We start from the raw sequence: 25300 nt of genomic DNA, 5'->3' as shown, positions 1-25300 counted from the left end.
TTGGGACGCCATAAATCTCCCAAGTGGCGACTCTGATTTTTAATTAAATAATCCCGTTTCGATTGTCACTTCAAGTTGGAAATAACTCCCTCTATTATACCTTTGCGGGTGTAGTAAGTAAAAAGGAGGTGTGACACACCCATTGAACCCACAATCTGTCCTTCTTCTTGCATAAATTCCAGTAGTGTTTAAGTATAGCAGCTTTGTTCCAAATGCATATATCTGTTATGTTGAGCCCCCCTGGTGTTTTTGGCAAACATAGTTTATCCCATGCTATTAAGGCCTTCTTGGAGCATTCATTATTCCCATTCCACAAGACTCCATGCTCATTTTCTTAATTCTTTCTACTGGATTTCCTTCTTTCTCCAAGATTCCAACAAGCCAACAACTAGATATTTTGGAATCAATGTCTCCAAACTTTTTGAATCAGTCAGTCATTAGGTAATATCATTCTAACTTTCTAGTATTACTTTTATTTGTTATTTATTATTTTATTAATTTTACTCTGTACATATTGTTTAATTTTTTTTTAGAATATAAATATGTCAACAAGAAAATATGCATTTGGTTATTCAAAAATACAAAAGAAAAGAAAAGTTGAAATTTAATAAAATCTCAAAAGGGAGCTCTTGACAAAATTTTGACAAACAATAAAAAATAAGGCCTCCTATTAAACTTTCGCCTTAGGCCCCATATACGCTTGAACCGCCCCTGAATCTAACCACCACTCTTAGAGCTATACAATTGCAACAAAATAACTATGACCTCTTCGACGCGCGAATAGCTTAGTTGAATTTTGTTCTTGATCTAATTCACAAAGGACAAAGTTAGGCATGGCAAATAGTGCGGGTTGGTGCGATTGTGGGGTAAATCGCATAAACTTACGAAAATTTTAAACCACTTACGCTGCCCCACATAATAAAATTTGCTATTTTCAATCAGCCTCGCATAAACTCGCCCCGCCCCAAAGTTTTTTTTCTACTTAAAAGTATTTTTCTTTCTTTTTTCTACTTTATTGTTTAAAAATTTATCATAAGAAAGGAAACATTATTTTGGTACAAACTAAATTATAATGTGGGTCTTCTATTTAAGAGATGAGCAGACTTTGTCTTCAGTGGAAAAAATTTGAGGATAAAATTGAACTTTAGACAAACTTAGGTTTAACCTATTTTTATTTATGCCATTTAATGATAAAATTTAGAAAAATATGATCAAAACATCAGAGAAGAAGATAATTCAAATATTCTATGCGCCCTTCATTTTGTCATAAATGCATTAATTTGTGAATCATTGTGAAAATTAGAAAAGAGTTGAAAATTCAAATTATTAATTAATGAGGAAACTTAGGAAACTTGTGGTAACATATCAATTTTGTGCTATTTTCTTAACTAAAAATAGGGAGGAAATCTACGAACAAAAGCGGTTTGCTGAATCCATCAATATGTCTGAAGTTGGTTTGAGTTTTCAAAACCATACTTCAATTATGATTGTTGACTTATAACAATTTTTAAATTAGCTGAAAATATATAATTTAAAAACTGTAATGTAATGTTTAAAACGATTTTTTCTCAAATGTAAGAATTTAATCAAGAGAAAATATCACTTTATACCCATCAATTCCAAACTATTTATCCTTTAATGCCTAGGCCTAAAGTATTTACTACTCCTACCCATGTGCCCAAACTATTTACCCGGTTATTAACTTTGTATAAACTCTTCCAGTAGACATCTATGACCTGCTTGAGATTTGAATGGCAACTTTTCTGAAAGCAATCGAGCATAAACTTTTACCATTTTAAAAAAAGAAAAGAAAAGAAAACACAATCGAGCATATTCTTGTCTCCTTCACCCTTTTGAATTTTTTATGTAACTAAGTGAAATGACAATGTTCTCTCCTCATGACTGCTTTCTCGAACTGAGGTTGAATCACTGAAACTACAGTCTCTCTTCTGTATTTTTTTCTAATATAGTAATATCTACTTATGGTAATATCACCTATCTGGAATTTCTCACTAAATAGTTAGTAAACACCCAAATGATAGTATTTGTCTAACTGTATTTTTTGTGTTCGAGGAACCAAACGGTAGATCATAGGAAGAACATATCAATTTTTGAAACTCCATATGAATGAGTTCAAAATGTTAGATCTAATTTTTTTATAGTGTTTTACTGTTGAAATTCGTTAGTTATTGTTCTTTGATGTGTAGATGTACCTTTGATGCTGGTTTTTGGAGATTTATTGTACAAAAATTTAAATCCACCATTGACGGACCTTGAAGCTTGAAACTCATTTCTAGGTTTGTTTGAGTTTTTAATTGTTTTGATCCGATCCTGTATTGGTTAGTTTGAAAAGTTGATTGGAGGCTGTAGCTAAAGTTTTAGTCAATTTGGTGGAGATTTTGTAGTAAATTTTAGAAATTTGGGTTGAAATATAGTTGAACCAGAGAAGAAGACGAATTTGTATTGTGTACCCAAATAGTATACAAATATACCATTTTATTATACAATTCATTCCAACTATATACCCTATTAGTATAGCTATATACTATATTGGTATCATATGCTAGTTGAATCATTTTTTGGTTGTATTAGCCGCATTTAATCATTCTCGCAACGTTCACTTTTCACGCCTCCCTTCAGTTTCCCGTCCAGACCCATCATCGGCGTAGAGCAGCCCAGGTAAGTCTCTCTCTCTTTTCTTGCTTTCTCTCTCCTTCTGCCTTCTCTCCCCCCCCCCCCCCTTCCTGCGATCTCTCTCTCTCTCTCTCTCTGTTTCTTCCCCCCTTTTTCTAGATCTGGTCTTCCAGCAAACACCCAAACACCATAGACCAGTCTCCAACAATCACGACCCACACTAGTAACGACACTCAGTCCTCAACCAGCGGCACCAAAAACTCGAGGCAGCCATTTTTTCGGACCCTTTCAGATTTCCAAGGGCAGTAGTGGTCAGTCATCATCGCCGGGACATTAGGAAGACAGCAGAGGCACCAGGAACAAGGGCAGAACTTTGGTTTTTCAAAGCATCAGGAATATACCAAGACGAAAGTTCAGGTTGTATTTGTGGGAATTGGTACCTCCCGCCTCCTACTTCTCTCCTTCTTCTGTTTGTTGATTTGTAGCGGTAGTAGTACGTAATTAGTATAGTCATTTTGGTAGTGGAGCTATATTCCTATTTTTTCATAGACTCCGACAGGTATAGCGGCTGTGGTCTGTAATGGCAGTGTAGGGTCATGTCCTCGGGGAGGGAGGGTGGCGGGGTGGGGTTAAGTCAAGGGTCAGGGGGTGGGACGGGGCACATAGGGGGTAAGGGGAGCAAGGTGGTCCATATAGGCTGAGAATTGGATCGTGGAATATAGGGACTTTAACAGGTAAGTCTATAGAGCTGGCGAAGATTCTCCAGAAAAGGAAGGTTAGTATAGCTTGTGTTCAGGAGACTAGGCGGGCAGGATCGAAGGCGAGGAGTGCCGACGGGTACAAGTTGTGGTACTCCGGAGCCGTGAAGGGCAAGAACGGAGTGGGTATTTTATAAGGATCTTAGAGAGTTAGTGGTAGAGGTTAGGCGGGTGAGTGACAAATTGATGGCAATTAAGTTAGTAGTTGAAGGAAGCACTGTGAATGTCATTAGCGCTTACGCGCCGCAAGCGGGCTTGGACGAGGAGGTAAAAAGGCGATTTTGGGAGGCGTTGGATGAGGTGGTGCGGGGTATTTCGCCTACGGAGAAGTTATTTATATGAGGGGATTTCAATGGGCATATTGGGTCGTCTGCTGATGGCTATGGTGAGGTGCATGGTGGCTTTTGCTTTGGGGTTAGGAACGGAGGAGGTGCGTCACTGTTGGATTTGCTAGAACTTTTGAGTTGGTGATCGTGAACTCTATTTATCCGAACAAGGAGGAGCATTTGATTACTTTCTAGAGTATGGTGGCCAAGACTCAAATTGATTATCTTCTCCTCAGGAGGTGTGATAAGGGGTTATGCAAGGACTGTAAGGTGATCCCGAGTGAGAACCTCGCGACACATCATAGGCTTCTGGTGATGGACGTCGGTATCTTGATAAAGAGGAAGAAGAGGTTTGTACGGGGGCAATCGAGGATCAGGTGGGGAGTCTTAACTAAGGAAAATGCGCAGGAGTTGGAGGGAAGGTTGGCGACTATGGAGCCTGGAAGAGTGGTGGGGATGCTAGCGTTATGTGGACGGCGACATCGGACTGTATAAGGGAGGTAACGAGAGAGGTGTTAGGGGTCTCGAAGGGATACTCAAGCGGGCACCGAGACGACTGGTGGTGGAACGACGTGGTCCAGAGTAAAGTGGAAGCAAAGAAAGCGGCTTACCTTAAGTTATTGGAGAGCACTAACGAGGAGCAGAGGAGAGTGAACAGAGAAAGATATAAGGAAGTTAGGAGGGAAGCGAAGCTAGCGGTCATAGAGGCTAAGACTGCTGCGTTTGGGCGGTTGTATGAGGAACTGGGGGGTAAAGGTGGGGACTAGAAGTTATTTCGGCTAGCTAAAGTGAGAGAGAGGAAGGATCGTGATATGGATCAAGTGAGGTGCATCAAAGACGATGAAGGTCGGGTATTGATGGAAGAGGCCCAAATTAAGCAGAGGTGGCTGTCCTACTTTCATAGACTTCTAAATGAAGAGGGGGATAGAAACATCGTGTTAGGGGAGTTGGGGCACTCCGAGAGTCACCAAGACTTTAGGTAATGTAGGCGTATTAAGGTGTAGGAGGTCGTGGGAGCAATGCGTAAGATGAGTCGGGCAAAGCGATCGAACCAGGCGTGATTCCAGTTGAATTTTGGAGGTATGTGGGTAAAGCAGGCTTGGAGTGGCTGACTGAGCTGTTTAATGTTATTTTCAAGACGAAGAGGATGCCAGATGAGTGGAGGCGGGTATGACGATTCCGTTGTACAAAAACAAAGGGGACATCCAGAATTGTAACAACTATAGGGTATAAAGTTACTAAGTCATACCATGAAAGTTTGGGAGAGGGTGGTGGAAGGGAGGGTAAGGAGGGCGGTGTCTATATCAGAAAACCAGTTCGGGTTCATGCCTGGTCGCTCTACTACAGAAGCTATCCATCTTATCAGGAGGTTGGTGGAACAGTACAGAGATAGGAAGAGGGATCTGCACATGGTGTTCATTGATCTAGAGAAGGCGTATGACAAGGTCCCTAGGGACGTTCTTTGGAGATGCCTAGAGGTGAAGGGTGTGCCAGTAGCTTATATTATGGCGATAAAGGATTTATATGATGGAGCTAAGACTCGGGTTAGGACTATAGGAGGCGATTCAGAGCCCTTTCCAGTAGTTATGGGGTTACACCAAGGATCTGCGCTCAGCCCATTCTTATTTGCCTAGTAATGGACGCATTGACACACCATATTCAAGGGGAGGTGCCATGGTGTATGTTGTTCGCTGATGATATAGTTCTGCTTGATGAGATGAGAGGCGGTGTTAGTGAAAGGCTGGAGGTATGGAGGCAGGTCCTGGAGTCTGAAGGTTTCAAGTTGAGTAGGACCAAGACGGAATATTTGGAGTGCAAATTCAGCGATGTGTCGGGGAAAGCGGACGGGGAGGTGAGGCTTGACTCGCAAGTCATCCCTAAGAGAGAGAGTTTCAAGTACCTAGGGTCTATTATCCAAGGAGATGGGGAGATCGACGGAGATGTCATGTACCGTATCGGGGTGGGATGGATGAAATGGAGGTTAGCGTCTGGAGTCTTGTGTGACAAGAAGGTTCCACTGAAACTTAAAGGTAAGTTATATAGAGCGGTGATTAGACCGGCCATGCTGTATGTGGCGAAGTGTTGTCCAGTCAAGAATTCTCATATCCAGAAGATGAAAAGTAGCCGAAATGAGGATGCTGAGATGGATGTGCAGGCACACTAGGCTGGATAAGATTAGAAATGAAGATATTCGGGAGAAGGTGGGCGTGGCTCCCATAGAGGACAAGATGCGGGAAGCGAGACTTGGATGGTTCGGGCATGTGCGGAGGAGGAGCCCAGATGACCCGGTTAGGAGGTGTGAACGGTTGGCTTTGACATGTACCAGGAGAGGTAGAGGGCGGCCTAAGAAATATTGGGGCGAGGTGATAAGGCAAGACATGGCGCAACTTCAGATTTCTGAGAACATGGCCCTGGATAGGGAGGTGTGGAGATCGAGCATTAGGGTTGTAGGTTAGGGGGTAGTTGAGCATTTTTCTTCACTGTTCTGGCTAGTCTGATAGTGTTTTATATAGGACTGCTAGCAGTTATTATTCCATCACACTTTCTATTTCTTGTTTATTATTATTATTATTAGTTTTTTTAATTTTTTTTTATATTTTTTCCAATTTTTATTATTGCATAGTTATTGTCCTTCCCACTTATTTGTTGTCACTTACGGTGCTGATCTTATTTGTATGTTTTCTGCTGTTGTTACAGATCTTTCGTTTTTGAGCCGAGGGTCTCCGGGAAACAGCCTCTCTACCCTCATGGGTAGGGGTAAGGTCTGCGTATACTCTACCCTCCCCAGACCCCGCTAGTGGAATTATTACTAGGTTGTTGTTGTTGTTGTACCTTATTATATTAATATGTGGTACACTATTTTTTATTTTTCTCTTTATGCATGTGTGTTATGTAATAGTAGTATAGTCATATAGTTGAATTAACTAGTAAAACTGTATACCATGTTGGTATAGTTATATGTCATATTGGTATCATATGGTAGTTTGAACATTGTTTTGGTTGTTTTAGCTGCATTTTAAGTGAATTCCATTATGAAATTATTTATATCAACATGAGTTGCAATGCTGGAATTTTTGTGTGCCGATGGACATAAATTATACGTATTATGTAATAGTTTTTATAGTTATAGGCAATTGTTGGAACGACCCCATACAACTATATACCCTCTTAGTATACGGAATGAGCAAGTTGTTTTGCGAATATTAGCTTGCAATACGAGCATGTAATTTTCTCATACTTTTATTGCGTCCTTTAATATTTTGGTACAGTAGTATAGTCACATATAGTTGTAGCAATATTCTAGAGAAATCATATGCTCTGTTGGTATACATATATACCATATTGGTATCACATGGTACTAGAAGTCTTTTTTGCTACTTAGAGGGTGTTTGGCTAAGCTTTGGTCAAACTGGCTTATAAGCACTTTTTGGCTTATCTACGCGTTTGGTAAAATTAAAAATGCTTATAAGTGTTTATAAGCCAAAAATAAGCCAAAAGCCATAAGTTGGTTTCCCCCCAACTTATCAAATTTCAGCTTATAAGTACTTTAAGTTTGACCAAAATATTTACTATTCTATCCCTAAAATACTTCTTTTTAAAACAAAACTCTTCGTATACCCAGTTCTTCAGCTGCATATTATTAATTCCAGCTATTTTATCCAAACACGTAACTGCTTATTTTTTAAATCAGTTTCAGCACTTAAAAGTGCTTATCAGCACCTAATGCTTATCAGCTACTCTAAATCATCTAAGCCAAACAGGCTCTTATAGTTATGTTGCATTTTTTAATATTTTATTATCATTTTTATTCTAACTAGTATATATAGAGATTTGGTTGCCTTAGATTATGTTTTCTTGCTCTATAACTGGTTGTATTAATGCTAATAGTAGAGTGTGTATTGATATTTATAGGGAAGGAGATTAAGGTTTGCATGGCAATCACGTGTTGATTCTTATAATCTGATTATGTAATTTATGGTGCTCAACAACAGTCAATGTGATATTAAGTGAATTAGATCAAATGACAACTAATATTATTTCAGTTTTAATAATTGAATTTAGAAAATGAGAAGAAAAAAAACAAAAGGCATATTGTACTAGTTATATTAAGAAAAGGTGAACAAATATTTACTATATCAATTATTTTTCTTATTGTATAAAAAAAAATACTAAAAATAGTGAAAACGGTAAATGAAAGTAGATTAAGAAGAGAAAAAGAATATATAAAAAAAAGTTAAATAAAATTAGAAAAGGAAAAAAGAAAAGACAAAATAAGAAGAAAACGAGAAAAAAGAAAAGCAGAAAAGAAAAAAAGAAAAAGAAAGACATAGAAATAAAAAAGAAATTAGGAGAATAAANGAATAAAGAAAAAATTCCCCACAAAAACTGCTATGGGTAGGAAATGTAATTAGTTTATGGGTAGAAAAATAAATGAGTAGACAAGAGTAAATAGTTTTATTTTTGTGGGTAACTGTGTCAAAACCCCTTTAATCAAATGGGTCGTTCGAGAGCCCAAACAAGTCAGCAGCAAAATTCCCTCCATCAACAGTAAAATTTCGGTAAAATAGCACGGGCTAGCCAGTTTTCAGACTGGTCATTCAAAAATAGTCAGCGTTTGCAAAGTCATTGAAAAATAGCCACTATTTTGCTGCAACACAGAAAGTTCCAGCATAATATACTGGAGATCGATGTACCTGTGTATGAACTTACAGCATATTATGCTAGAACTCCAACACACGGAAAGTTCCAGCATAATATATTGGAGATTGAAGCACCTGTGTATGAACTTCCAGCATATTATGCTGGAACGGTATATTATACTGAAAGTCCAGTATATTATGCTGGAAGTCTAGTATATTATTATGGAACTCCAATATAATATACTAGAGTTCAAGTATCCTTATGCTGGAACTTCCAGTATATTATACTGGAGTATTTTCCGAATTTTGAACAGTGTTTTTGTTCAGATTTATCTTTACATGAAAAGTGGCTAAATTTCGATTACTTTTGAAATTGTGGCTAATTTTGAATGACCACTTATAAATCTGGCTATTTTTGAATTTCTCCTTAAAATTTCAGCAAATTGTTTCAAACTCACGACCTGCTCCACCGCGCTTTAGATTATTAAAAGTAGGGATGTTCATGGTTCGATTTGGATCGTTTTTTCCCTAAAAAGAAACCAAACCAAGTAAGTCGGTTTTTCAAATATTAAAACCAAACCAAACCAATTAAGTCGGTTCTTTCTCGATTCGGTTTATGTCGGCTTTTCGGTTTTTTCGATTATTTGTCGGTTTTTTCTTAAATTGTCACGACCCGGATTTCCCACCATTGGGAATCGTGATGGCGCCTACTCGTGAAAGCTAGGCAAGCTAAGTATTATAGATTCGCTAACTCTTTTATTTAACCATTTTTAACAGTTTAAATCATCATGCGATCAACAGTGAAATATTAACATTAATTAAATACACGCGGAAGACATAATCTAATAACTAAGCCAAAAACAAGTACGACAACATCAAGTGCATCTCTACCCGGAACCGGTGTCACAATACTACGGACCGTCTATGAATACTACAAACAGTTGTCTGGAAAGAAAGATACAGTATGTCTCTGAAGTAAATGAAAACAGAATATATAGATAGAATAGAATGCCGGGGCCTGCGGATGCCTGCAGGACTACCTCGGGATCTCTGGACTGAAGGCAGCCACCCAAAGCTATAGTCCAAAAGCTGCCACTCCGGGATCTGCACATAGTGCAGAGTGTAGTATCAGCACAATCGACCCCATGTGCTGGTAAGTGCCTGGCCTAACCCCGGCGAAGTAGTGACGAGGCTAGGACCAGGCCACCAGATAAACCTGTGCTGTTATATAATATACAGCGGAAAATAAAACGAAATAAACAATTAAAGGTGGGAGAGGGATATGCTGTGGGGGAATATCACTCATCAATAGTAGTCCAAGAGAAAAGCACAAAGGCAATTTAGAATTTACAGCAAAAGAATAAGGAAATCGTAATCAACCGATAAACACTTTTATCATCAACTGCGCGCAACCCCATCCAATATAATGAAAACACTGTTGCGGTGTGCAACCCGATTAATATCATTTATCACTGTTGCGGTGTGCAACCCGATCCAATTATATTATTGTCGCGGCGTGCAACCTGATCCTATTATATTATTGGTGCGGCGTGCAACCCGATCCAGATATAACATTGTTGCGGCGTGCAACCCGATCCATATATAATATTGTTGCTGCGTGCAACCTGATCCATATATACAGTTCATTAATCACAAGGAGAGTCCCGGCAAGGGATCAATAAAGAAATCTACACTATCCCGGCAAGGGAATCGATAGAATAGTTAAATACGTCCTGGCAAGGGAAAGTTAGCTATAACCAAACTTGTTCTAACATCTAACTTCCTCACTATTACTAATTCCCAATCATAAGTAATTTCCACGTGTAAAATCATAATCCTTGCTCAACACAGAGAATCAACAACTTAAGCATTTGTAACATTTGCTAAGATCACAACAATTTTAATTTAAGACTCACGGTCATGCTTGACACTAACATATAGACACTCGTCACCATGCCTATACGTCGTACTCAACAAGTAACACGTAGAAAATAGGACACAACTCCTAATCCCTCAAGCTAAGGTTAGACCAAACACTTACCTCACACTTTCACGGTCAACTCAAGCCTCAAACACCGCATTTCCTTTTGAATTTGCCTCCAAATCAATTCTATCTAAACATAATCGACTTAATAACATCAATAAACGCTAAACAATTCGATTCCAAGGCTTAATTATAGATTTCCTATCATTCTTCCCAAAAAGTCAAAAATCGACCCCGGGCTCGCTTGTTCAAAACAACGAGGTTCGGACCAAAACCCGATCATCCATTCACCCACGAGCTCGAATATGTAATTAGTTCCAAAATCCGACCCCAAAATGAGGTCTAAATACCAATTATACAAAAAGCCCTAACTCTACCCAAATTCCTAATTTTCTACCCTTAAGAACATGATTTAGGCCTAGAAATGATGGGTGTTAATGGAAATTGAAGAAAATGAGTCTAAGATTACATACCTATGGATTTGTGGTGAAGCGCTCTTTCAAAAATCACCCAATTTGGAGTTTGGAAGAAGAAGTTATGAAATTTTTTTTTGTTGAATCCCGTATGTTCTGTTACTGTTTAAAAATCACTGAGCAGGCCTTCATCGCGTTCACGATAGGCCTGTCGCGTTCGCGCTGGGTCAGGCCCAGCAGACCATCGCGTTCGCGATTGACGGCTCGCGCTCGCGGACCTTCAACTCCTAGAGCCTTCGCGTTAGCGGTAAGATGGTCGCGTTTGCGTAGAACAAATGTGAAACCCCTCCCCAAAGGCTTTTAACCTTATGCGTTCGCGAAGGGTACTCCCCCCACAGCCTTGCGTTTGAGTCCCAAGCTCCGCGTTCGCGAAGAGCAAACTGGCACCTGAGGAAATTTCCTTACGCGTTCGCGAGTGGAACCACGCGAACGCGAAGAACAAAACCTCTGTGCACTGAGACAGCAAAAACCTGCAATTTTTCCTAAGTTCAAATCCTTCTGAAACCCATCCGAAACTCACCAATTTTCGGATAACCTCTTAACATCATATAAACTTATCCGTGCGATCAAATCGCCAAAATAACCTCTTAAACAACGAATTTAGCATAGAAATCTAAGAAAAATCTCAAAACTTTCATAGTATTTCACAACTACGGGTCCGAATCACCTCAAACGACTTCCGTTTCTTACCAATTTTCACGGACTCATCTTAATTCACATATATGACCTGTTCTGGGCTCCGAAACCAGAATACGGGCCCGATACCATAAGATTTTAAACTCATTTTATTTCCAAAGCTCATAAATAATTCCAGAAAATAATTTTCTTTAAAAAATTCATTTCACGGGCTTGGGACCTCGGAAATCGATTCCGGGCATACGCCCAAGTTTCATATTTTCTTATGGACCCTCCGGGACCGTCAAATCACGGGTCCGGGTCCGTTTACTCAAAATGTTGACCGAAGTCAACTAAAGCTCATTTTAAAGTCAAAATTCATCATTTTTCACAGATTTTCACATAATGGATTTCCGGCTACGCGCCCGAACCGCGCACGCAAATCGAGGTGATGCTGAAAGAGGTTTTAAGGCCTCGGAATGCAGAATTTATTTCTAAAACAAGTGATGACCATAAATATAAGAGACACACTACAAAACACATATTTCAGCGACCACTTTTTCAACGTAACACTATCAAAACAATTGCCCTTTGAGAAATCTATTATTTACAACGATATTTTGAGGATAATTGAATCAAATAGTGATGAATAATTTAAGGACTCATTTAAAAATATATTATTTTTAACATGAAATAGATTCTTACACTTAACCAAAAAAAACTACCAATCAAACTAGAATGTAAAGGTAACGAACTGTACTAAAAGCGCAAACGATTAACATTTACTATAAAAAATTTGAAACTTTGTATAAAAGTATACATATATATATATAGGTGTAATAATAGATTTAAAATAGCTACTCCTATATTCGGTTTGGTTCGGTTTTTTTTAATTAAAACCAAAACCAAACCAAAGTTGATTGGAAATTTCAAAACCAAAACCAAACCAAACCAAAACGTATCGGTGTTTTTGGTCGGTTTGGTTTGATTTTCGATTTGGTTCGGTTTTTCAGATTATTATGAACACCCCTAATTACAAGTTTTGTTTGAACCCGTCCCACATAGTCCGGCACCCACAAAGGCCCAAACCCGTGCCGCACTGCATAAGTTCAAACTCGTAACGCACCGCCCATTACCATCCATAGACATAGTTGTTCCACCTCATCAATTTCTGATGGAAGTGAGATATTTTTACTATCCTAATGTCACGACCCCAGTTCGCCCTCCGTGAACATGTCGTGACGGCACCTAGTCCCTACGACTAGGTAAGCCTAACAATGCGGAAGATGAACAATAATTGCGGAAGAAAGTAAATAAAACTGAACTAGTAAAATAAAATGGTGTTTAAGGTGCCGCTCGGCACATACCACAACAGTTCTCGTAGCTAACAAAATTCCCAAAACCCGGAAACTCACAAATCACAAGCTAAGGGATACATAAGAGGCTCTGACTCAAAAAATATTTGTACAACGGAGAAATACTGAAGGAGCAATACTTATTACAGAAAGCTGGAAAGGGACTCCTCGGTCTGCGGACGTAGCAGATATACCTCGAAGTCTCTACCGATACGCCTCCTTCCAAGGCTGACAGAACTGAGTGGGAGTACCTGTATCTGCACAACAAAAATGTGCAGAAGAGTAGCATGAGCACACCACGGCGGTGCCCAGTAAGTATCAAGACTAACCTCGGTGGAGTAGTGACGAGAAACAGTCAAGAGACCTACCGGTCAAATAAATAGTATAATCATAGGAATAATGGAAACAATATATAAATATGTAAAGACTGCATGAATGACCAAGAATGCTACAATTCACACTAAGGGAAAAGGACAACAAGTAACAACGAGAATATAATAAATGATGATACGAAATGACGGCAGAATCACAATCCAAATCCTATGGTCACAACACAGCAAGGGGAAAACAAGTCAATAACTCATATCCTACAATGATGTTCACATAAGGTCTTATCCAATTCTTTCCACAATTTTACCAAGTCCCAGACAAACCACAACTCACGAAGACCCAGCATCTGAAATCTAACAATTGGCATCCTGTGCCCCATCAATCTCATGGTCATGTTGACAACTAACTGGCTAACTAGCCACTCTCACATATATAATGGATAAACGAGGGCGTATCTCCACCCTTAGCAAAATCGGAAGGAATTCACCTCTAATGGGGGTGTTCAACTACGTGTATGCTTGCGCAAGTGTTTCTAACAAGAATTCTACCAACTAGAAAACATGAAAAGGAGAACGGACCGCACGTACGATGTTTCCTCACAACTTCCAAGCAAATAAGCTCATACAGGTAAGCAACCCACAATCACAATATTAAACAAATAGGAATGCCTCCACAGGCCGTCACAATTCCTTACAATCAACCCCTGACATAGCCCACCTTATTTCACCACGCGTGCAATTAATAATATAATAGGCACCGCCTTATTTCGCCACACGTGCATCACAATGTTCCCACCTTATTCCGCCACATGCGCAATCCACATATAAGCATATAACATATCCTGCCTTATTACGCCGCATGTGCAAAACATCAATAGCAACAATAGCACGACAAAGACCTCGTGCAACCCTTCAGCAACAACCGCACGGCAGAGACCTCGTGCATCACAGTACCAATAGCCGCACGGTAGAAACCTCGTGCATCATAGTAGCAACGACAGCACGGCAGAAACCTCGTGCATCACAGTCTCAAGTACCACACAACAAATGACAATATATACAGGAACAAAGCAAGAGAATCAACTCAGGTATTTCCGTTCACCAAAAGACGGTACAACTAACTCATAAGGAGTTACCGTAACAGAGAGATACTTAGCGCAATAAGAACAACTCAACAAGGGAGAAATAATACGACACAACAATCCCATAATACTTAGTTCAACAATAAGGAAGTTAACATGAATCAAATAATTACAATTAAGGAAATATCGACTAAACATAGGATAGCTAGCTTCTTTCCAATTAAGACCAATTAATTACACGAGAGATAGAAATAATGCTTTCCAGATAAAGACGAGCAGTTAGGAATGATAATGTGACTATAGAAGGGTAAATGTCTACAGTTAAACAAGTAAAAGCCAATTTAGCAACAAGAATAACCAAAAAGGGCAGATAAATTCCAAGTAAGTCATGTAGAGGTGAAACTAATAACAGGGAACTCAAACGTATCAAGAACAACTTCATATTCGGTGATTACAAGGATCTAAGAGTCTAAAAGGGGCAATTTTTCACAAATAAATCCGAGCACACACTCGTCACCTCGCGTACAAGGAATACAATCAACAAAGAAGACTCAAATCCTAAGGGGAAGTCCCCCACACAAGGTTAGGCAAGATACTTACCTCGAACCGGCTAAAATCAACTAGCAACCACGTTCTTGCCACGAGTACTCGACTCCAAATGGCCCAAATCTATTCAATTAAATCACACATTGTAATTAACATCTCAAGCAACTGATTCTACTATTTAATTCAAAGCTAAGACGCGAATTTAGGTAAAATAACCAAAACGCCCCTCAGGCCAACGTGGTCAAAACCCGAGGTTCGAACCAAAACCCGGTTACCCATTCCCCCACGAACCCAAATATATGATTTGTTTTGAAATCGGACCTCAAATTGAGGTCCAAATCCCCAATTTTACAAAAACCTAGGTTCTACCCAAAACCCCCCAATTTCACCCATGAAATTCATTGATTTTAAGTGGAAAACATGTTAAATGATGTAAATGATTGAAAGAATTAAGTAAAAATCGACTTACAAATGATTTGGAATGAAACTTGTTCTTGAAAAATCGCCTAAGGGGTTTGGGTTTTGAAAGAATGGTGAAAAATGATGAAAATTCGACTAAGTATAAAATTTGCTGGGCCTCAGATGTGGGAAATGCGAACATGGGTTCGCATTTGCGAACCCTGCAAGTATGGGAATTGCGAAGGAGAAGTTCGCATTTGCGAACTCTGCCAGGAATTAAGGACTTCGCATTTGCGAGCCCAAAGTCGCATTTGCAACGGTTAACATTCGCATTTGCGATCATAATCGTCGCATTTGCGACTGACTTCATTCGCATTTGCGAACAAATTGTTCGCATTTGAGACCAAGCTACACTTTTCCCTTCCTCGCAATTGCGATGCAAAGCTCGATTTTGCGAGCTCGCAATTGCGATGCAAAGCTCGCTTTTGCGAGCTCGCAATTGCGAGAGGCATTTCGCAAATGCGAAGATCACAGAAGAGGCATACCAGATTTTAATTAGTTCAAAAATGCAATCCGTGGCCTATCCAAAATTCACCCGAGCCCTCGGGGCTCCAAATCAAATATGCACACAACCTCAAAAACATCCCACGGACTTATCCGTGCGATCAATCACCAAAATAACATCATATACATCGAATCAAGCTTCAAAACTCATGATTTCTTCCAAATTTTCATAAAATATCAAATTTCCATTTTAAGTCCGAAACACGTCAAACGACGTCCGTTTTCAACCAAACTTTACAGAAAGCGCTTAAACCATATATAAGACTTGTACCGGGCGCCGAAACCAAAATACGGGCCCGATACCATAGTCTTTTAATCAAATTTCATTTCCAATTTCCTTAATTATTTCCAGAAAACAATTTCACACAAAAATTCATTTCTCGGGCTTGGAACTTCGGAATTCCATTCCAGGCATACGCCCAACTCCCATATTTTCCTACGGACCCTCTGGGACCGTCAAATCACGGGTCCGGGTCCGTTTACCAAAAATATTGACCGAAGTCAAATTTATTCAATTTAATATCAAAAATTAGCATTTTTCTCATAGAATCCATATTTGAGCTTTCCGGCTACGCGCCCGGACTGCGCACGCAAATTGAGGCAACCCTAGATGAGGTTTTGAAGGCCTCGGAAGTACAAAATGGGTAAAAAAACAAGTGATGACCTCTTTGGGTTGTCACATCCTCCACCACTATAACAACCGTTCGTCCTCGAACGGACAAAAGAAAGAAGTACCTGAGTCGGGAAAAAGGTGAGGATAACGACTCCGCATATCAGACTCGGAATCCCAAACGGACATCGATATCACTGAAAGTGCACTTCAATCAAAACTTATGAAATTTCTTTCAAAATGCTACTTTCCAAATCAACTTTGAACTTCCCGAAACTTAATTCCGACCACGCGTACAAGTCATAATACCTGAAATGAAGCTATTCATGGCCTCAGACTGCTGAACAATGCGCTAGAGCTCAAAACGACCGGTCGGGTCATTACACCTAAGATTTAGTTGGCGTTCGGATATAAGAAATGTAAAATTTCGGAAGAAAAGTGATATCTTTTTTCAAATAAAAATGATATTTAAAAATTAAAGTTGTGTTATGACATAATTATAATTTTGGGTTGTTTTAACATTTTTATGAGTGATTTGAAGTGAAAATTTTGAAAAATAATTTTTTTTGAAGTTTTTCAAATTTTTGAAAATTTTCGAAATTCGTCTTCAAGTGAAAATCGACAATTTCATGGCAAACACCGATTTCACAAAAAAAGTGAAAAAAACTTCGAAAAAAGAAATCTTTTTTATGACCTAATGGGCCTTAGCTTTTTGAAATGTTGAGTACTTGCATCGTGGCATATTAGGGAAGTTACATGATATATCCGTTTATAAAATTCACTTTCATGATATACTTAAGTTTTGAAATTACATCAAATATCCCAAAATATTACACAGTTTACCTTCATATATTCTAAAACATATCACGATATACTACTTTGGAATACAATCCAAACCTAACTTACCATATATTCTAAATTGGACTACAATATTCTAATTAAACAACCATAATATTTTAATTTGGAATATATTATGCAAACTAAAGATACCACAATATTCTAATTTGAAAAATTCAAACCTAGCTTATCCTTATATTCTAATGAAAATACAATATCCAAACTAAACATACCATAATATTCTAACAAGACATACTACAGTATTCTAATATAGAATACAGTATCCAAACCAAATATACAACGCTTTAATTTGGAATACAATATCCAATGTAAATATACAATAATATTTAATTTGGAATACAATATTCAAAGTAAACATGCTACAATATTCTAATTTGGAATACAATATCCAAATTAAATATATTCTAACAAAACATACTATAGTATTCTAATTTGGACTAAAGTATCCAAACCAAATATACTACAACGTTTTAATTTGGAATACAATATCCAATGCAAATATAATATAATTTTAATTTGGAAGACAATATTCAAATTAAACATGCTACAGTATTCTAAATTGGCATACATTATCCAAATTACATATCACAATATTCTAATTTGGAATATACAGTATTATATTTTAGAATACAGTAGGTATACATGGTAAAATAATTTTATAAAGTAGGTATACAGAGAAAAAAAAAGTATTTTAATTGTATATGGTGTTAATTGATGTTTTCAATGGGCATACCGCGTAGATTATCCCATATAACAATGGGAGAATGACATAGTTCCCCAAAAAATAAAACTATTTACCCTTGTCTATCCATTTATTTTTCTACCATAAACTAATTACATTTTCTATCCATAGTAGTTTTTGTGGGGAATTTTTTCTTTATTCTCTAATTCTTTTTTATTTATATGCTTCTTTACTTCTTCTTTCTTTCTTTCTTTTTTCTTTTCTCCTTTTCTTTTTTCTCGTTTTCTTCTTATTTTTTTCTTTTCCCCTGTTCTAGTTTAATTTAAATTCTTTTGCTCTTCATAATCTAGTTTCATTTACTGTTTTTACTATTTTTTATTATTTTTTTTTATACTATTACTAAAAAAAATTAAATTGTGTACCAATTAAATGTAGCTAATACAATCAAAAAATACTAACTAACATATGATACCAGTATAGTATATAGCTATACCAACAAGGTATACAATTGTACGCAGAGTTAAAAAAAATCTTGTTTTGAGTTTCAAAATAACCACAAACTCAACAAAACCAATTTATGAGTTTCAAAGCTTCAAGGTCCTCCAATAGTAGATTAATGTTTTGCAGAAGTCAGAAGTCTTGGAATTCAAGTCATAGAATAAAGGAAAAAAGGTCAAAATTGTTCCTATACTATCGAAAATTAGTTATGTTTATACCCGTTTTTACACGGTGGACTCCATGTCACTATTTATTTTCCATCTGTAATAATAAATAACTAAATTCACTAAATTAGTCTTCTCCTTCTCTAATTTTCTAGATTCAAGGCACAAAAATTTGACCAATTCTAATTTAAATAACAAGCTGCAGCTTTGAATAGTTTTAGTATTCCAATGTCAGATTCTTTGTTCTATTCAGTCCAAAACAGATCAAAAATTCCCTAAACGATTCTCACCGATTGAGAATCGGGTGGGGCTGTTTTTTTTTCTCTTTATCTGTGTCCCTCTTTCTGTTTCTTTTTTTTTTTCAAAGAAAAATTTTGCTTACATCAAAAATTTTAACTGGTCTATTAGGCAATTGTATATAAGTGACAAACTGACAATTGCTATAGCATTTTTATATTTCTTTAAGAAATTAACTTGTTTAATTTGAGAAAATGCAGTACCCTTCATTTATTTGGGTTTCGATTTGGCTTTCATGGTCGACTCTTCAGTTATACTTCATATTTATAATTCTTTTCTTTTCCGTCGAAAGTTATTTTTTTCAAAAATTTATTGGGTAATTTGGATTTATTAAGAAAAAATGATTGTTCTAGTTTATTCAGAATTGTCCGTAGTTTCTAGTTAAGGGAAGAAAGATGAAGGTGACAGTAAATAGGCCAATATATACTGTAATTGCTTTGTCGGTAAAACTCAATTTTGACTAGTGCATGGGTTATGTGATACACTCAAGTCATACTGGTTACAAAATCATTATTCCAACTAAAATAATTTAGAGGGTTTAGTTATTTATTATTACAAATGAAAAATAAATAGTGACATGGAGTCCACCATGTCATTTTAGTTGCTGAGTCATGGACAGCCGTTAGGGTTAGGGACGATTTTGTCTACTTTCTTAACGGCAGGCATATATTTGGACCGAAAGTAGAAACGGGTATAAACGTGACTAATTTTCGACAGTATAGGGACAATTTTGGCCTTTTTCCTTAGAATAAATCAAAACGAAAAAAAGATTTGACTTTTCACTTTGCCCCTCACGCTGGGTAAAAGCTTAGAGCAAACTAAAAGGGAAAAGGAAAGTGAATTTAAAGGTAATAAGTATACTATTATGGTATATTGTACACTATTACAACATATTGTTACAATATATTGCATATTATTACAGTATACTATAACAATATATTGTATACTATAATAGTATGTTGTTGCAGTATAACTATATACTCCTATAGTATATTGTGTACTGTAGCGGTATACTGTTAGATAACAATATTCTTCTTCGATTATTACAATATACCGTTGCAGTATATTGTAAACTATAATAGTATACTGTTGCAGTATAGCTATATACTCCTACAACATATTGTATACCATAACAATATACTATTGGGTAGCTGTGTTCTTCTTCGATTTTCAGCTGAAAATTTCTATCTCAATCGCCTCAAATGAGCTCCAGATGCTATCAAATTTCAGTATGAACTTCCAGAAGGTATTATAAGCAATATTTAACAGCACCCACTTTGAATCAAACAAGAAATCTTCAAAATAAAATTTTGAATTCAAGAGCTTCAAAACAAATCTCAATATATGTTCTCCCTCCATTTATCAACTCCCAGCAATTAAATACAGTAAATTTTATTTTATTCAATTTTCAGGCGCACATAAATAAAAATAAACAATTTTCCCATAAACTTCCATAGATCTCTCCAGAGATACATTGATACTTGTTGCCCCCACTCATATGGGCGGTCCAGATTCATTCCCTCTATTTCAAAGGTTAGATTTTTCCCCTTTTTTTTTTGCTTTTACTTTTACTACTAGTTGCCAAATATAAACTCATTGAATTCCCTTTTCACTTGGGATTTGGGATTTCTGCGTTTTTTTTTTCCTTTCCTTTTCACAATACAATTTTGCAAACAGGTAAAGAGATGATCGGAGGCGGTGGAGACATACACGAAACAGTTACAGTGAAAAAATCGGTAATAATTATAGGAGCTACTTTTTGGCTTAAGGACTGCGTACAGTGAAAACAACAGGGGTGTTTGCAGTTGAGTTGTTTTTGACAGAAGACGATCAGGTTGTTAGTGCGAATAGAATAAAGACCGGATAAATAGTTTGGACCGCATGGACAGGAGAAGTAAATAATTTGGGCCTGGGCATTAAAGGATAAATAGTTTAGAATTAATGAGTATAAAGTGAAATTTTTCCATTTACAAATGCAGTAAGTACAACTACCAATCATTTTTGATGGAACAGGAATTATTTATATCCACTTTTTGAGTCACCCCAAATTTAATAATAATGAATTTTGCTAACCTACTATATAGTTATAGCATATTAGCATTGTATACTTATTTTACTTCACAAAAATACTCTTATTATTATTTAAGAGCCATCATATTAAGCTAAAGGGCTTTTTGTCCTTCTCCAAACTCATAATTTCCCTAAAAGTGCTCCCTGCAGCGTATGTCTTTATAATTAAAAAGGTCTATTTTTGACCCACCACCGTGACACTAAAACTTTTCTATGAATTGAAAAATTCACTGTGAACTTATCTTTAATGATCGTGAGACAAGTGCAAATCTGAGTAGTGCTTACATCGACCCAGTACCAGAACTTTGTGGTACCACTACCAATGTTGATAACACTATCTTTGTTCCTAATCAATTTTACTTGCATAATATCTAAATCCCGAAACATGGATAAACTTGCAAGGAAATTTGGAAAAAGATAATATTATGTTTAAAAGAAGAGGAAATAATTGGGGGAATATATATATTTATATAAGGCTTACAAAATTGATATTGAAAATCGAAGTTGAAGCTTATTTTATCAATGAATTCATCTCTACAATTTGATAAAAATGAGAAGAGGAGAAAGGTGAAGGGGTTTGGGAACGTAGAGATCAGAATTGATTTGGGTTTTATTTTCTAGGGAAATTGTGGGTTTGGAAAAGGACCAAAAAGCCCTTAAGCTTATTCTGGTGGCTCTTAAATAATAAGGGCATTTTCTGAAGTGAAATATGCATACAACGCTAACCTACTACAACTATGTAGTAGGTTAGCAATATATATATATATATATATATATATATATATATATACACACACAACAACAACAATAACAAACTCAGTATAATCCCACATGTGAGGTGTGGGGAGAGTAATGTGTACGCAGACCTTACCCCTACCTGGAGAGATAGAGAGGTTGTTTCCAATAGACCCTCGGCTCAAGAAAAGGTGGCAAGGAAGAAAAGTGATGGATAAGAAGAAACATGGGGAAGAAAGAAAGAGGGGAAAGAAGAAGACAAAAGACAATAAGAAAAAAGGAAGAAAAGGTAGCATCAAAAAGTAACAATGGAGGATCAACAGTTTTTCAAAAAACAACAATGGGCGTGGTAGTTAAGTACCAGATACACTAACAATCTAAACGAAAGTATATCTCAACCAACCCCAAGAATACTACTACTACTGGTAAACCTAGGAGAAAGTCACCACTACCTGTCAACCGACCACCTTAATCCTCGACCTCCATACCTTCATATCGCTAGTCATGTCCTCGGTTAGGTGAAGCGCCAACATGTCCTGCCTAATCACCTCTCCCCAATATTTCTTTGGCATACCCCTGCCTTTCCTCAAGCCCACCATGTTCAACCTCTCATGCCTCCTGACCTGGGCATCCATGTCTCTCCTCCTCACATGTCCAAACCATCGCAGCCTCGATTCCCATAACTTGTCTTCCATGGATGTCACTCCCACATTGTCTCTAATAACTTCATTCCTAAGCTTGTCTTTCTTGGTATGTCCATACATCCATCTCCACATTCTCATTTCAGCTACGCTTATTTTTTGGACATGTGACTTCTTGACGGGCCAACACTCAACCCCATATTAGCTGGTCTAACCACCACCCTGTAGAATTTGGCCTTAAGTCTAGGCGGCACATTCTTGTGCATAAAATCCCCGAAGCTAGTCTTCATCTCATTCAACCCACTCCAATGCGATGAGTAACATCCTCGTCAATCTCCCGGTCGCCTTGGATTATAGACCCAAGATACTTGAAACTATCTATTTTGGGGATGACTTGAGTATCAATATTTACTTCCACTTCGTCTTCATGCCTCTCGTCGCTGAACTTGCATTCCAATTATTCAGTTTTCGACCTACTGTTGAAATCTTTGGACTCCAGTGTCTGTCGCCACCCTTCCAACCTAGCGTTAATACCCCCTCGCGTCTCGTCAGTTAGTACTATGTCATCAACAAATAACATACACCATGGCATCCTCCCTCGTATGTGTCGCGTCAGCACATCCAACGCTAGGGAAAACAAAAACGGGCTAAGGACTGATCCCTGATGCAACCCCATCTCCATAGAGAAATATTTCGAGTCTCCTCCCGCAGTCCTCACCCGAGTCCTAGTACCTTCGTACATGTCCTTAATCACCCTAATATATGCTACCGGGACTCCGCTAACCTCCAAACATCTCCATAGCACCTCCATCGGGACTTTGTCATAAGTTTTCTCAAGGTCAATAAAAACCATGTGCAAGTCCTTTTTCCTCTCCCTATATTACTCCACCAATCGTCTCACAAGGTGAATAGCTTTTATAGTTGACCGTCCATATATATATATATATATATATATATATATATATATATATATATATATATATATATATATATATATATATATATATATATATATATATCATTATGAAACTTGTAATTTTTTGTTAATTTTACGTTATAACGCAAACATTCTTTGAATATATTATTTATGTTATTTTTTAAAAATTTATTTTCTTTAACACGAGGGATACGTACAACGCGCGTACGTTAAGATTAATAATAAAATATTAAAAGCAAGAAGTCCTTTAGCGTAATGTCATTCGCCTGTTTTACCCTTTAAAAATAGGCTTCACATTGAACAATTAAATTAATTCACTTTCCTAATATTAAGAACTTTGAAATTAATAAAATTTTAATTATTAAATATTTCCTTATTGAACTAGGTAAAAAGTCCTAATATTAGTACTTTAAAATTAATAACAAGTTTTTATATAAATTATTTTCTTATTTAAATTGTTAATATTTTAAATCTTATTTCTACTTATTTTGTTAACGAGGAATAAAGTGGTAGAAGTTCTAGAATTGCACCGAGAATAAGCATTTGTGTCGCACAAACTATTTTAGTTATTCAAATAGACAAGAAAAAGCTGGAAAGAAAAAAGAAATTTGCATCAAGTTATTTTATCTCTTTAATTTCATATTATTACGTCCAACATTTCATATTACATATTTTGGTCATCGATTTTTTTTTTTTTAAATAACGTTGAACAGGAATAATTTTTCTTGATATATTTAATATCTAAAAAAAGGTCAAAAGTTCTTTGATTTTTCTTTCTTTTTTGAGTGTGCATAAAAACGGTGTGGATGTCTATTCAAAATTTTGAATTACATTAAAGAAATTTTTTTCCACCTCAACCCCATATCCCTTTCTATTCTATTTACCATCTAGTTGTCACGACCCCAGTTCGTCCTCCGTGAACTATCGTGACGGCACCTAGTCTCTACGACTAGGTAAGCCTAAAAAATGCGGAAAAGAAACAATTCCGGAAAGAAAATAATTAAAATCGAGATAACAAAATGAAACAGTATTTAAGGTGCCGCCCGACATATAACAGTACAAGAATCTCAACCTAACACTCCCAAACTCCGGAACCCCGTGAATCACAAGCTAAGAGATACATAAAAAGCTCTAACTCCATAAATATCTATTAACGAGGAAAAATACAGAAGGGCTATACTAGTACAGAGAATAGAAAGGGACTCCTCGGTCTGCGGACGCGACAGATATACCTCGAAGTCTCTACAAAAGCGCCTCACCTCAAGGGTGATAAGACTGAGTGAAAGTACCTGGATCTGTACATCAAAAACATGCGCAGAAAGGGCATGAGTACACCACAGCGGTACTCAGTAAGTGCCAAGCCTAACCTCGGTCGAGTAGTGACGAGGAAGGTCAGGGTCGTACAGTTATAGCTGAAAAAATGAGATAAAGTAGTATAGAATACGACAATATAATTAAATGCTAACAGTATGAAATAATACAGGATAATAAGAATAATAACAACTATTACAGAGACAGAAGAAATCACGGAAAGAATACAACTCGGCATAGAGATAACAACCGGGGATCTCCCAGGATACCGTCCTGTATTCCAAATATAAATATCCAGTGCATCTCCCGGGATACCGTTCCCGTAGTCCAACTCATAGTGCGCGGGGATCTACTGGAATCCCAAAGTCCCAAATGTAAATACCCAGTACTGGGAGAATCTACCGGGTGCAGTCCCGTAGTTCCAATATAAAAGTGCAGGGGAATCCCCCGGAATACAAATTCGTAGTCCCAAAGTAAACATACAGGGGGATCTCCCGGGATACCGTCCCGTAGTCCCAAAGTAAATACACGGCAGCAACACGAAGAATACTCAATTCAATTCAAATTTCATATCAAGGTAAAACAGGTATTGCTAAACTAGCATGCTGCACATAATCCAAATAAGGCAGTTGAGCAAATAAGCAATTAAGTCAATTAGACATGCTTCCCTAAGCTAACAGCAAGCTTAAATTGCAAGTAGTATAAACAGGAAAGGAAACATTTTTTTTTACTTAATGAAAACCGAATTTTCAACCATTAGCACAAGTACGCACTCGCCACCTCACGTACAAG

At 37.2% G+C, this 25300-nt stretch overlaps 1 protein-coding gene across 1 annotated transcript; it reads left to right on the top strand.

Moving 5' to 3' along the window:
- The first annotated feature begins 3578 nt into the window (after positions 1-3578).
- On the top strand, positions 3579-4485 carry LOC109211648. Its single transcript, XM_019375198.1, has 2 exons — positions 3579-3702; positions 4127-4485. Exons 1-2 carry the CDS (start codon positions 3579-3581, stop codon positions 4483-4485), a joined length of 483 nt encoding a protein of 160 aa, XP_019230743.1.
- The last annotated feature ends 20815 nt before the right edge of the window (positions 4486-25300 follow it).

This window comes from Nicotiana attenuata, unplaced genomic scaffold (assembly GCF_001879085.1).
Source record: "Nicotiana attenuata strain UT unplaced genomic scaffold, NIATTr2, whole genome shotgun sequence".
NCBI lineage: Eukaryota > Viridiplantae > Streptophyta > Magnoliopsida > Solanales > Solanaceae > Nicotiana > Nicotiana attenuata.
This window is presented reverse-complemented; position numbering and strand designations above follow the sequence as displayed.